General features: G+C 43.1%; 2 protein-coding genes across 17 annotated transcripts in view; one reads left to right on the top strand and one right to left on the bottom strand.

The window, feature by feature from the left end:
• The window catches only part of Babam2 (BRISC and BRCA1 A complex member 2), a 376,695-nt gene extending 366,519 nt beyond the window's left edge, over nucleotides 1-10,176 (bottom strand). The window contains exons 1-2 of one of the 2 annotated variants that reach the window (XM_052746193.1): nucleotides 10,063-10,176; nucleotides 6,049-6,198 (exon numbers count right to left, since the gene is read on the bottom strand). In XM_052746193.1, coding sequence (XP_052602153.1) covers nucleotides 6,049-6,176 — 128 coding nt within the window. In that variant the 5' untranslated portion in view covers nucleotides 6,177-6,198; nucleotides 10,063-10,176. Of the gene's footprint in view, nucleotides 1-6,048; nucleotides 6,199-10,062 lie in introns of those variants that run through there. The other variant, XM_052746194.1, reaches the window with a different exon arrangement.
• Nucleotides 10,177-10,242: 66 nt separating this feature from the next.
• Nucleotides 10,243-14,195, top strand: part of Rbks (ribokinase) — an 88,328-nt gene continuing 84,375 nt past the window's right edge. For 5 of the 15 annotated variants that reach the window (XR_008220163.1, XR_008220162.1, XM_052746192.1 and 2 more), the window contains exon 1: nucleotides 10,248-10,664. Coding sequence is in view for 12 of the 15 variants with exons in the window: in XM_052746192.1 (XP_052602152.1) it covers nucleotides 10,570-10,664 (95 nt within the window). In the remaining 3 variants the exon portion in view is untranslated. Of the gene's footprint in view, nucleotides 10,665-14,195 lie in introns of all 15 variants that reach the window. The other 10 variants (XM_052746186.1, XM_052746187.1, XM_052746178.1 and 7 more) reach the window with 9 other exon arrangements.

Here is a 14,195-nt window from a genome sequence, read left to right as displayed (position 1 = left end):
CCCATATACTCCACTTATCTTATTGTTAAATATAGTAAGATCACTTCACACTACCTAGAATCCTTTAGTAGCTTCGCATTTCAGCTAGAATAAAACAGCTTCGAACCTAGGCCCTCGGGCACCGCAAGAATCTCTTCTCTCTGCCTCACATCTCTATTCCGACCACGGTGGTCCTTCCAACCCCAGAACTCAAAGCTTCTTCCTGCCTTTGCACATGCGTACCTTTTCCATCGGCTCCCCTGACTTTCACACTGAATTAGACGTATCTTTCATTACTCAATTTAAATGTCATCTCAGAGAGTTTTCCTGAACATCGATTTTCAGTCAATCCCTCACTACGTCACTCTTCCTTTATTTCCTTTTCTTGGTGAATTAAAAGGAAGAGGCTTTGTTAACTGGATTAGAGGAGGTTCCCTAATGGAACAGCACACTACTAAATGAGGTTATTTTCTTAAAGTATTTAGGATTTGTGATTCAACAGGACCATTTTAAAGCACTAGAACAGGGTAGATGGGGGACAATTTGTTCTGCGAGACTAACACCTTTTAAAGCGATAACAGATATGGCCGATCAAATGACACACAGTGAGGGGACGGAGCCGATGAGAAAGCCTAAAGTCCACGTGTGACATCAACGAGACTTGAAATGGCACTGCAGGACGACAGGCAAAGAATGACGCTGGCTCAATCATCCACACGGAAGGGATCTATGTCTGCACCTTGTTCTACATCCTAGAGGGGAAAAAACTAATTTCTATTTAAATATCAGGAAAAGTAAAAATTGTTAACTCTTAGGAAGGCTGGACGACTACTAAAAAGACCAGAATTTCTTCAGACTCTGCATCTCCCCTCTTTCTCTATGCATATTCTTTTTCTTCTCTGTGCTCCTCTTCAAAATGAAAGTATTAATTAATCTGAGTTCATTAAAGTTAAAACTCCTGGATATAAGTAGCACCAAAGAAAAAATCCAAGCCACAGACTGCATGCAGGTATTTCTAATACATGTAATTGCCAAAAGATTAAAGTCTAAAATATAAAATACATGAATTATGCTTTCAAATCTATGCAAATAAACAAACAGCTCACTTAAAAAAATGAGTAAAGACTGTCTCCAAAAGTAGCAATTGAATTGCCAGTGGGCATATAAAAAGATTGTTACGGAGATCAGAGAGATATAAGCTAAAACTATACGAAATAGTATTTCACACTGATTGGCTTGACAAAAACCTAGGTCTGACAACACTGTCATGGTCTGAAGGTGAAATGTTCCCCAGAGGCTCGTGTGTTGGAAGGTTTGGTCCCTGCTGGTAGGACTGTTTGGGAAGACTATGGCACTTTCAGGTGCAGAACGCTTGCTGAACAAAGTATGCTGCTGGAGGCAGGCTGACATTTTATAGCCTGCTCCTATCTTTTGTTCTGTTTCTTGAGAGCCGATAAAATGTGACCAGCCAGCTTCCTCCTACCACCAGACCTTCCCTGCCTGTCGCCATGTCTTACGCCCATGACCTCCTCCATCCTTCTGGAACACTAAACCAAAGTAAACCCTTTCTCCTCTAAGCGACCTCGGTCAAGGTATCCGATCACAGCAACAGAAAATGAACTGGTACACCAGGTAATATTGAGGCTGCAGACTAAGAGGAACTCTCCTACCTTTCTGGTAAAAGGAAACACACTATGTGGGTACAACCAAAAACAAAAAAGCTGCATACAGTCTAAGAGTGAGTAATGGCATTCCTAGGAACAGACCATCAAGGCGCAACTACCAGTCTGTTTTCATCATCGATGCTTATTTTTCTTTATGACCCACCCAGAACACTTTTACTTAGTTTACTGAAAATTCACAAAATACTCTTTATCCTTACTACACATGACATATTCTTAGAGTTTCCACTCTGTTTTTCCCCCCTTCTTGAATGTTGCTATGACTCACTCTCTTGCTTTTACAACACTAATAGATAAACATACCCAGGTTGAGAAATTCTGCCTGAGACAGTGTTCTCATATGCATCTTCTTGTGTGGATAAAACAGAATGCTCACTATGGTACTTTTGTCAGAAAAAAAAATATATTTAATAATGAATTACAACCTGAGAGCATGTTAAAGTGGGAGAGACATGCTGAGGAGTGTTTGTGGGCAGAGGCAGATGGATCTCTGAGTTCAAGGCCATAGTGAATTTCAAGATGGGCTATGTAGAGAGAACTTGTCTCAAAAAAAATAATATGTAATATATGTATTATACACACACACACACACACACACACACACACACACACACACACACACACAGAATGAAGACTTGCTCAGGGAGAAAGAACACGATCAAAAAAGAAAAGAAAGCACTATGAAGAGCCAAGTGAACATCTACATACTAAAGTATTAAAACTGCCATCTTTAAATTAATCTGTTGCCTCCCAGAACAGCAGCTTCCTTCCAGACAGACGAAGAAAGAAAGCTAGAGACAGACACAGCCCAACTGAGCTCAATCATAAGAACGCACACCACTCATCTTTTAAAATTACCCTCTTCGGTAATCAAGTACTTACACTGAGTATCTATTTTTAACTAAGTAACGAAATTCAGAACATGCACCAAAAAAACGCAACAGGTAGTTGTGGGTGGATGAGATGTCACAGCAGATGCCCCAAACACAGCCATGTGCCAGTGAGGTTGAGTCACTGCAATATGCCAAAAAAGGATACTAAGGCTCGGCTGCCACAGGTTGCAGTGAGCTGCTCTGCCTTCCCTGTTACACTTGCCAGGCATCATTACAGAGTGCTGATCAGACACTCAGACATCATCAAGATTACAAAACTCACTAAAAATGACCAAGTACGGCATCCTGCAAATAGCACAAGCCTGTGATCAAGTCACCACACAGCAGAGAATTAATAAACCTTTAGAAAGCTCATGGGACGATTCCCTGTAATTAACAGTGGCCCCTTTGGTTCTCAGTATACATTCTACCTAAAAGAATAAATCCGGGTCTGGTGAGATGGCTCAGTGGTTAAGAACACTTGTTGCTCTTGTAGAGAACCCGGGGGTTGGTTCCCAGCACCACACTGTGGTTCACAACCATATGTTAACTCCAGCTCCACGGATCCAACACCTTCTTCCAACCTCCGCAGGCACCAGGAATGCACATGGTGCCCATACATACATTCAGGTAAAACACTCATACACATAAAAATGAAATAAATAAATCTAAAAACATATAAATAAATGCAAAATTTTTTTAAAGAATACATCTAATGTTGTAATGTATTTTTGCTATAATTTCAAAAGCATCAGCTTGTCAGGGAATGTCAATTTTTAGAATGATATGTAATAGAATTAAATGTTAGCAAGATAATCAAAAGCCTTCCAAGCCACAAGAACAAAACTACTCTGACCCCCAAACTAAGTAACCTGTCTGTGAAACGCCTATCCCATCCACCCACTCATTCAGCCCCTGTTTCCCACATTATACGTGGAGGCACCATGGCAAGCTCACAGAAGCACACAAATAGATTCAGTAAGATCTCTATCCTTACGAGACTGATGGCCCGAGCAATGGAGCTTAGGAGTGCATAGGATCCTAAAGGATACAGACAAATCTAAGGTCCATACGGGAAGCAAGGATGAATTAACACACTAAAAAAAAATAATAATAATAACCTTGCTTTGATTTGGCTCTTGCCTATCTATTCAGCCTATCGGTCAAATACGGAAGATGGGTACTTAAATAGCATCTCGTCAAGGGTAGCTAGCTACAATTACTAACAAGACTGTTCTTATAACCTCCAAAACGTCTCCTCAGACGATACTTTCTGTGTGTACCGTGCCCTACATGGAGGAGTAAACAGAAATTAGAAATATGGATCCCCGTTACAGCCCATAACCCTGAGCACTACAGGTCTAAAAGAAAGAGAAATGCTAGTCAATGAAATGGTTCAGCGGGCAAAAAGGCACTTGTCACCCAAGCCTGATGACCTGAGATCAATCCTCAGGACCCAGGTTGCCCTCTGACTTCCACACATGCATTGGGGTACATGCATGTTCACACACATAGACAGATGAAATAGACACAGTGTAAATAAAAAAGTGTTAAGGTAAAAGAACCTAATAAGGATAACTAAGAGAGAACCAAGGATGCAACATCTTAGACCACCCATCTCCTGCCCTCTCCTCTCTGATGCCGTTACTGTACTTCTCAGTAAAACCTTGTTTGCTTGCTCTTACATATGGAAAAAAAAAAAAAAAAGCAACATTTCTAGTGAGGAAAAAAAATGGGGATATGTCAAAACATCACAAAGCCACTTGACAGACCTCCCAAAGACAAAAGCTGGGAACAAATAACAACAGATATTTACTCCCTGGCTTACTAAGAGGTTACACCCCACTAAACACATCAGAAACTGGAAAGATGGTGTACTGAAAATGCATAGACTGTGCCCAATGGGTCAAGCACAGGTTAGCAGCACTGTGGTGTTGAGGTCCCGGCTGCATGGCTGAGTGGGTGTGGTGTCTGCTATCCCAGCTACTCAGGAGGCTGAGGCAGGAGGATCACACAAAACAACATGAACATCACATAGGCGTGCATCGGATGCACTGAGGTGGAACCACACTGCTGTAATGCTCTTGGGGAAGGGGATATAGTTCTGACTCGAATGTAAGAAAGCATCATACAGAGGGACATATCACAGACACATATGGAGGGACATATCACCAAGTAACCAGTCAATATTCTTGAAGAATGCCAAGATCATTCACGGCAAAGACAGACTAAAGACAGGCTAGGGAAATGGAGGACACTTGACAAATATAGTTTGTATTCTGGATTAATCTTGGGCCATGAAAGAGGAAAACAGTTCATCTCAAATAAGAACTGTAAAATGATCAGGAATGGTAAAACCATGTGAATTTCTGTCCTACTTTGCTTCTCTGATGCTCTGATAAAACCCTGACCAAAATCAACTTAAGGGAAGGATTTATTACACCTTACAGGCTCTCTGGTCCATCACTGAGAGAAGCCAGAGCAGGAACTCAAGCAGGAACCTGGAGGGAAGGACTGAGACACAGACCTTGGAGCAGTGTTGGCTACTGGCTTGCTTCCTCGGGATGGCTCAGCTACACTTCTTATATAGCCCAGGCTGACATGCCCAAAGATGGTACCGTCTGCAATGGACTAAGACGTCTTCCTCCATCATTTAGCAATCATGAAAATGCCCTCCAGACATGCCCACAGGTCAATCTTATAGAGGTAGTTCTTCAACTGAGAGGCCCTCTTCCTAGGTCCGTCAAGTTGACAACCAAGTTTACTACTGTAATTTCCTATAGTATTTTTCAGTCTTTTCTGTAGCTCAAATTTTATTTTTAGATGAAATGTGTAGCAGGATTTTCCACTTCTTTTTTCTTTTTTTTTTTTCTTAAATTTGTTTTGTTTGGAGTGTTTTGTTTTGTATTATTTTTAATACAATATATCCAGGTGTGAGACTCGATGCTTTGACCCCATTATGAAGAATGACTCACTCGTTCTGGCGAGCTATTGTAATTTTTGTATTAAGGGAGATTATCAAATGATGTCAGACACAGCATCTCTAAACCCAGTTCTTACAGTGTATGACATATTGCAGTAAACAAGAAAGCAAGCCAGTGAAGGAAAAACCCACGTGCTAAAACCCAAAGAGATAAGCCAGAAAAAACACATGAATATTAGAACATGAACAGTAGAAATAAATGGCCCTTAACGCCCACATGTGGACACATACACACAAAGCATGAAATGTCAAGAATTAAATAAAACCAAATGAATTGGGGACTAGCATGTAACTCTGTGGTCAAGTTCTTCTCTAGCATGTGTGAGACCCTGAGTTCAATCCTCAACACACACACACACACACACACACACACACACACACACACACACACACACACAAACATTTTTTTAACTCAACTGAATCAGCCAGTAGTGAGATCATGACTTGAAAGCTACCAGAGATGGTCAATTTTCATGAATTTCCAGTAAGAAGTTTACTATAAAGGTAAAGTTGCATTAGCTCTGATACATACCCAGACTTCAAGTCTGTTATTCTCAAACAGTTTGTAGCATCCAGCCCCACCTTTCCATTTCGGACCACGCTAGATATGAATGGGGACAGCATTGGAGAAATTCGGTTCAAGGCAATTTCTGGAGACATTTTAACTGGATTTGAGTCACCACTGAAAGTAGAAAGAAAGAAAGGTGATCAGTTTACCAGATACAATATAGAGATAAAGATGTAACAAGCTTCCTGGAAGCTAGCACGGTGCTCAGAATTTCTCTCGTATGAGCAAGTGCTCTGTGACCTGGTAACACCTCCACCCTTAGTCTTCCAGAAGAAACCAGATCCCTGCTGCTCAGACATTCAGGGCATGGGCAGTTCTGTGCTTTTCAGGAATGAAAGGAACCCTGAAGTACAATCCCCTCCTCCTCTCCAAAGACGATCCTCCACTAGAGCAATACCCTAAAGGGCATGGCTCATGTCACAACCGCTCTTCTAATTTGGTTGAGATGGAGAAGCCTTCCCTAACAGTCCTGTCCCCGTAACACACAAAACACACATCACTGAGTTAGGAACCCCTCCACCCGTGTCCCCATGAGGACAAAGAGCTTGACTGGCGACAACGTACAAAACTCTAGAGCAAACACAACCAATGGTTACTTACTAGAAATCATTTACGGCTGACAGTCCTTTCTTAATAAGTCCTCCCATGGTGGAGTATAATTACCTGTTTACAAGGACTCTCCCCAAGAAAGACCACAACTCGAAGTTCTCACATGTAACAAATGCATTTAACATACACTTAGTATTCAGTAACATTTTAATAATATATAAATTAAGTGGTAAGTTCAAATGATAGATTTTTTTTTTTAGCCAAATTTGAAGCAAGCTTTATTAACTACTGGTCAGGACCATGGATACTGATTACTTGAGACTTATGCTCAGAATAAGGCCTCAAATAATAGATTTAATCAAAATAAATCTTAAATAAATGAATAAGGGGAGCAAAGCTGGAGAAATATTTAGGGATGAAGAGAATATACCCTCAAAAACTGATAGGGTGTGAGGCACCTAAGAAAACAGTTCAATGAGTAAAATGCTTGCTGAACACACATGAGTTCAGACCCCCAGCAAGCACGTAAAAAGCCAGGCCCTGTGACACACATGTAACCCCAGCACTGGGGGTTGCAGCATGGCAGATCACCAGGGCTCACTGGCAAGCCAGTCTAGCCAAAATGGTGGACTCCAAGGTCAGGAAGAGACAGTTTCAAAACCTAAGGTAGAGAATGAGAGAGAAAGATACTCAACACTGACCTCTGTCCTCCACACGTGCACACCAAGGCAAATGGGCATGCACAGACATATACATGCTATACACACACATATATACCATGTACACACACACACACACACACACACACACACACACACACACACACACACACACGAGGGGAATGAATCCAGCAGAATCTGAGGAACAAATGAAGCAAAAAAAAAAAATGTACTTAACACTTAAATTATAAAAACATAGTCCTGTCGAGATCTAAGCAACAAAAACTAATTGAGTCTTTTCAATCTTTGATTTTCAGGCACTAAGATGTCTCTACCCTTGATAATACAAAAGCAATAAATCACATCCACGCTACTTGGATATTCATGGAGCTGGAGGAGAGAGAGCACGAATTCCTAATAGACTTCTAAATGAAAGCTGCTACTTTAGAGGTGAATAAGTCAATTCAAATGATCATTGTCTTTCTCAAACTGAAAGGTTAATCCCACATTGAAAGCTAATTAATTTCCACCCAGTTACAATTATGAGTGCCTGCTGCTCTGGATCTAGTTTCTACACACCACGGCACACACGGACTTACAGGCTCTGCAAAACTGAATACTTGTTCTATCATTTTAGATAGTAATAAAGAAATGACTGTAGAGAGCTTTCCAAAAAAAAATACCATGATGACCCCATGATGCCACCCAGAAATATTTCTGAGTGGTTAAGCTTTATACTATATACTTTAGTCTCCAAATGATTCTCTTCTGACTCCTTTGTAGATGACTTCCCCATACCATTCTAATACGCCATCACAAGGCAAGAGTAAACTATCTATCATAAAAAAACATACATTTTATAGCATCACATCACTTATAAAACACTTTTATCTGCAGTGTTGCCATCCACAACATGTATAAGGCAGGTTTCCAATTCCCATTTTCTAGATGAGAAGGCTAACTGTTTTTTGAATAATATACTAACTGACACAATCACCTTAAAGATTTCTCTTTCTAAATTCTACAGTACTCCTACCTGATTTCTACCCACCAACGTCACAGTTCCTGAAAGGGATGCTTATTTACATCACAGACAAAACACAGAAATAGTCATCTGGTAGGAGCACACAGAAAGATCTCTCATGACAATAATTGATTTTTGTCATGACTTTTTTTTTCTCACAGTACCTACTATTTTACCTCAAATTTCTCTAAGAAAGAGAAACAAAACTAGCACCTTCTAAACCTCACACAGGAGCTCTCTATTCCTCACCTCTCTCTGTACAGCTATCCACTCCCCCCACAGCAGTTTCTTAATGACTATTGTTTCCATTTTATGAATATAAAAACTGAAGGCCAGTGAGACCAAGTTACTTCATGTCACACACAGAGCAAACAGAAGGATTAGAATCCAAATCCAGACCTCTCTCAAAGGCCACTATTCCCATTTTCCTCTCAAGCATTAATCCCATTGGCCACTAAAGGAAGCAGCAAGGTGAATTTTTAAAGCATACACCTTGTTAAATATGAAGACATGGTTATGAATTTATACATGATGACTTTACAACTAGAAATCAGCGAGGCTCCTGCTGACCCAGTGTTGATGCTAGTCTGAGTGATTCACTAGTTAAAATGCCAAAAGAAACAAACCTAAAACCTACTCCAGATGCCAAACCACACCAGTGACGATGACAACCCATTCCACTTCAGCAAGTGTCAAGACTTTAGGATCACACCTGAGGGAATGGATTTCTGTCTTTATTTCCGGAGCAGGCATAATAGGCATAATACAATTTTTTGACAGTACACAGTTTTGTGCAGCTTTAAGATGGCTCAGTTGTGAAGGGTGAATTCTCTAACAAAGAGAAAAAAAACTATACTGACTCTCAAATCAGGAATTTGAAAAAAAAAAACAAAAAAAAACGATGGTCTTTTGGTACAATATGCAGGGATATAGACTGGAAACAAACCACACACACACACACACACACACACACACACACACACACACACCCTCTTTTTTACACATGGCACCATTATAACGGAACCCAGAGGGGCAGGAATTTTTGGTGGCCAGGCTTTCTTGAACGCTTGTTTTTGCAATTTGTATTTCCTGATTTTGACGTATTGCAGGAGGAAAATGCAAATATATGATTTTTATAGAAATCTGCTGCCGTAAGGTAGGGTCACATGAGGTCTTTTGGTGGGCTGGCTATCTGGGGAATACAAAGACGTATAAAGCACCGACCAGGCTCTTGCAATTAGGAGGATGACAAACACGGAAACATGTGCCCCGTTGACGTCATGGAACGGAAAGGGGTGGCCTCCTGCTGCATCACGTTCACGTCATATGGCGCACGAAGGAAGTTACGGCGGGGGAGCAATTTCTCCACTGGGGCAACATCGGGGAGGGATGGGGAGAGCGAACCGGTTCAGATCCAAAGAATGGCCACCCATTCTGAGGAAACCCTAAAGGCATCCAACCCTCTCTCCCAAACTGTATGATTTTCCCCCCTCTATTAAGCGCAAAAGAAGCGGGCTTCATCGGGGACCATGAGTGAGCAAGATATGTGGGGAGAGAGAGAAGCCTCGGGTCTTGGGGGCTCGTTCTTGAGGGGGATCCGCGTGCTGGGGGGCGAGCGGGGCATCTTTGGAACGCGGGCCTTCTCTTGAGGAAGAGGCTAGCTCTCGGGCCAGATTCAAACATGGCTCTCGGCGCCACCTGTGCGCCTGAGATCCAACCTCCCCGCACCAGCCCGGGTCCAGGTACCTGGAACTTAAGTCCGATCAGTAACCGGCGACTAGACGGGGTACAGGTTACCCGAGCGCGCCCCCGACCGACGCACCGACCTGCGCGCGAACCGCGGGCCGGATGCGTGCGCGCTCCCCCACCCGGACGTCCCGCCCCCCCCACACACCTCCCTCCGGAGCCGGCCGGGCGTGCGCGTCCCCGCGCCGAGAGCCCGGCCGGAAGCGAAGGAAGGCGGCCGGGTAGTGCCTGAAGGTTCCCCGCGGCTGCCGCCTCGAGCCTGGCGAGCCGGGCCGACTCTCGCCGTGGCGGCTCGGCCCCGTGCCGGGCGGCGGGGCGGGAACATGGGTCCGAGAAGAACCGGGACCGGCCGGAGGCCCGGGAGGTTTCACGGGCATTAGGGTGGGCGACCCAAACCGGCGTGCAGCACGCCCGCGTCGTTAGGGAGGAAGGCGCGGCGTCCCTGGTTACGGGTTCAGGCAAAGGGCAAAGGGCAGCGTCCGGGTTGAGCTAGAGCAAGGCTTGGGAATGGCGGCGTCCGGGGAGCCCGCGAGGCCCCGGCAGGAGGAGGTGGCGGCGGCGGCGGTGGTGGTGGTGGGTTCCTGCATGACCGACCTGGTCAGGTTAGTGCGGGGGCCGCCGCGCAGGGTCTCGGGAGGGCGAGCCACCCTGTTGGGTGCCCGGGCCTCGGGGGCTGTGGGCACCCACCGTGGAGCTTTGCAGTGAGCTTTAGGTTTCCACGGCGCGACTTCTCACGTGGAAAAGGCAGAATTCGAGTCTGTGGAAGTCAATGACAAGGGAAGGGACTGGGCGCCCCTGAACGGAAGCTCCGATACCGAAAGACATCCCACCCCTCCCCTAAACAGCTGCCCCTGGCTTTTGACCAGGCTGCCCCACGACATTTCCACCTCTGAGAATGTACCCACCTTACAGGGTTGTTCTGAGGACAACAAGAAGTGTTTTGTCAACCAGGCCCAACTGGGTATTACTCCCTTGAACACGTGTGAAATAAGGCGTCCAGGCAAAAAGACACACACCTTTTCACTCTATCGATCGCTGGCATTCCTGCAGTGTCTCTTGTTTACAGTTTACTTTTATGTAGAAGTGAACCGTTGGTCAACCTTGTGATAAACCCAAGTGTGAGTCAAAAAAAAAAAAATAATAATTATGTTCACTAAAAAACTATGATCAAATAGTGATGAAAAAACATGCTAAATGAAAATAGTTGAGTTAATCAGAGAGATTGAAGGAAAGATCCTTCTGATTTGTCTTTTTTTTCTGAAAACAGTGTTTTAAGCATGAAAGTATACATGTTGTAGAAAAATAACTCAGATACTCCAAAAAGATTCATACTACTCCACTTCTGTTTGTTAATGATCACATTTCTAATATAATGCAACTTAATATCATTTTTTAAATGATTAAGTCTACTATGATGAAGACCTCATCCGTCCCTAAACCTTTTTCCAAATGATAACAGAAAACCTTGAAATAAGGCCTTAGTGTAATCAAAGTAACCAAATGGTTGCACCAAACTACCAATATCTACTTTAAAAACAGCTCCAGCCGGGCGGTGGTGGCGCACGCCTTTAATCCCAGCACTCGGGAGGCAGAGCCAGGCGGATCTCTGTGAGTTCGAGGCCAGCCTGGGCTACCAAGTGAGTTCCAGGAAAGGCGCAAAGCTACACAGAGAAACCCTGTCTCGAAAAACCAAAAAAAAAAAAAAAAGCTCCAGGCTCCAACATGTCCAACTTAATCTTGCTAAAAACATTTACAAATTGGGGCAGTGGTGGTGCACGCCTTTAATCCCAGCACTCAGGAGGCAGAGGCAGGCAGATCTCTGTAAATTCAAGGACAGCCTGGTCTACAGAGTGACTTCTAGGACAGCTAAGGCTACACAGAGAAACCCTATCTTAAAAAAAAAAAAAAAAAATCACTTAGGAGGGAAGAGGGGGATCTGTAATTGGTATGTAAAATGAACAAAAAAATTCTTAATAAAATATTTACAAATTGTTATCAGGGTCATCAAGAGGGCTTAGGGAAGTTATTCTCAACCTGTGGGTCTCAACCCTTTGGAGGTCCGCATATCAGATATTTACGTTATGATTCATAACAGTAGCAAATTACAGTTATGAAATTGTAACAAAAATAATTGTACGGTTGGGGGTCACCACAACATGAGAAACTGTATTAAAGGGTCACAGCATTAGGAAGATTGTGAATCACTGACTTGGGGGGTAAAGGTGCTTGTCCTAAGCCTGATGACTTGAGTTCAGTCCTGGAGCCCACTATGGTGGAAGGACAGAAACTGACTTCCTTCCACATGTGTGGTACACACACACACACACACACACACACACACACACACACACACACACACACTAGACATACAGGATAGATGGCTAGATAAATATATGTTGTCAAATTACCAAACTCAACATCAAAAGATGGAACTAGAAAGGAGACCGGTAGAGGTAAGCGTGATTGACAGAGACCTCAGACAGTATGGCTCAACCGTTCAGAGCACTGAATCACAGCCACCAGTGACCCAGCTCCAGGGGATCCCACACCTTCTAACCTCTAAGGGCCCTGCATTCCTGTGCCCAAACCTACACATGTGCACAGAATTAAAAATAAAAAAATCATTTTTTAAAGTGTAGCAATAGGGGTTGGGGATTTAGCTCAGAGGTAGAGCCCTTGCCTAGCAAGTGCAAGGCCCTGGGTTCGGTCCTCAGCTCCATAAATAAATAAATAAATACAGCATAGCGATAGCAAGAGAACTTCAAATAATTAAATTTTACATACTTTTGTGTGTGTGGTACCAGAATTGAACCCAGGTCCCTTGCATAACAAGTGAGCACACTACTACTGAACTACACTCCTAACCTTTTATTATTTTGAGACAGAATCTCACTACCTTCCCCATGCTAGACTTGGACTATGTGACTCAGGCAGGCCTTGACCAGACTATCCTGTTGTAACGGGATTACAGGCTTACGCCACCAAGTCTGTCCCTAAATTTCAAATGTTTCTTTTCAGAAATATTTGAGCTGCTACTTTGTCATAAGTTATGCCAAAATAGACATGATTTTTTTTAAGTGACAGACAATATAGTTTGAGACACTTGGTGAGTAGGCTTATGCATCTTTCTCTAGAGAAGCCAGCACACCTTCCTGTAAAGCTCCAGATAGTAAATGTTTAAGTTTGGTAATTGATACGTGGTCTAGGTCACATTTTTGCAGCAACCTTTTAGAAATGTGAAAAATCATTCCTATCTCCCAAGTCCTACAAAAAGCCGGCCGACAGACCTCTGTCTATGATCCCTGTGTGTATAGAGGGTCGTCTTCTTGGAGCCCATCATAACTAACTGATAATCCTAGTGACGGTTCTTCAAAAGATAAAATGTGATATTCATTTTATATAAAAGTGGGGAGTATGCTTAACTTTAGAAATGGTTCCATCAAAAACATACCAAGTTGAAAGGTTGTTACTCAATTGTGCATGTGCATAGCCTGGCTCAGTCCAGCACCTTCTGTGAAGCTTGACCAGCAAATACTGCAAATACCTTAGTACCGTCAACAGTGATTACTCCTCAGACTCGGGTGTGAAGACTACGTTTATGATGTCAGGATTTTAAAACCTTATTTCAAAGAGAGAGAAAGTGTAGGGGCTATTGGTCCCACCCCCTCAGTTTATAGATAAGTAGGCCAGGGCCTAAAAACTTACATTATGTATAAATGCCCTAATTTCCCTTGCCATTTTCTTTATAGAATATCTGAGTTTCTATTTTTCATGTGAATAACTAATAAAAAACTATTCCCTAGACTACTAATTTCCACAGATTTTTGTAAAAAGTTTTCATGATCTTGGTTTTTTTTTTTTTTTAATTCCTAAAAAATACCTGATTTTTATTCAGAACCCTGCATAAAATTGGGTCTGAGCCGGGCGGTGGTGGCGCACGCCTTTAATCCCAGCACTCGGGAGGCAGAGCCAGGCGGATCTCTGTGAGTTCGAGGCCAGCCTGGACTACCAAGTGAGTTCCAGGACAGGTGCAAAACTACACAGAGAAACCCTGTCTCGAAAAACCAAAAAAAAAAAAAAAAAAAAATTGGGTCTGGGCCGGGTGGTGGTGGCCACACCTTTAATCCCAGCAC

The sequence above is a fragment of the Peromyscus californicus genome, unplaced genomic scaffold, assembly GCF_007827085.1.
Source record: "Peromyscus californicus insignis strain IS unplaced genomic scaffold, ASM782708v3 Scaffold_1__1_contigs__length_55948999, whole genome shotgun sequence".
Lineage (NCBI taxonomy): Eukaryota > Metazoa > Chordata > Mammalia > Rodentia > Cricetidae > Peromyscus > Peromyscus californicus.
Note: the sequence above shows the minus strand (reverse complement) of the source record. Positions and strands in the feature narration are given on the sequence as shown.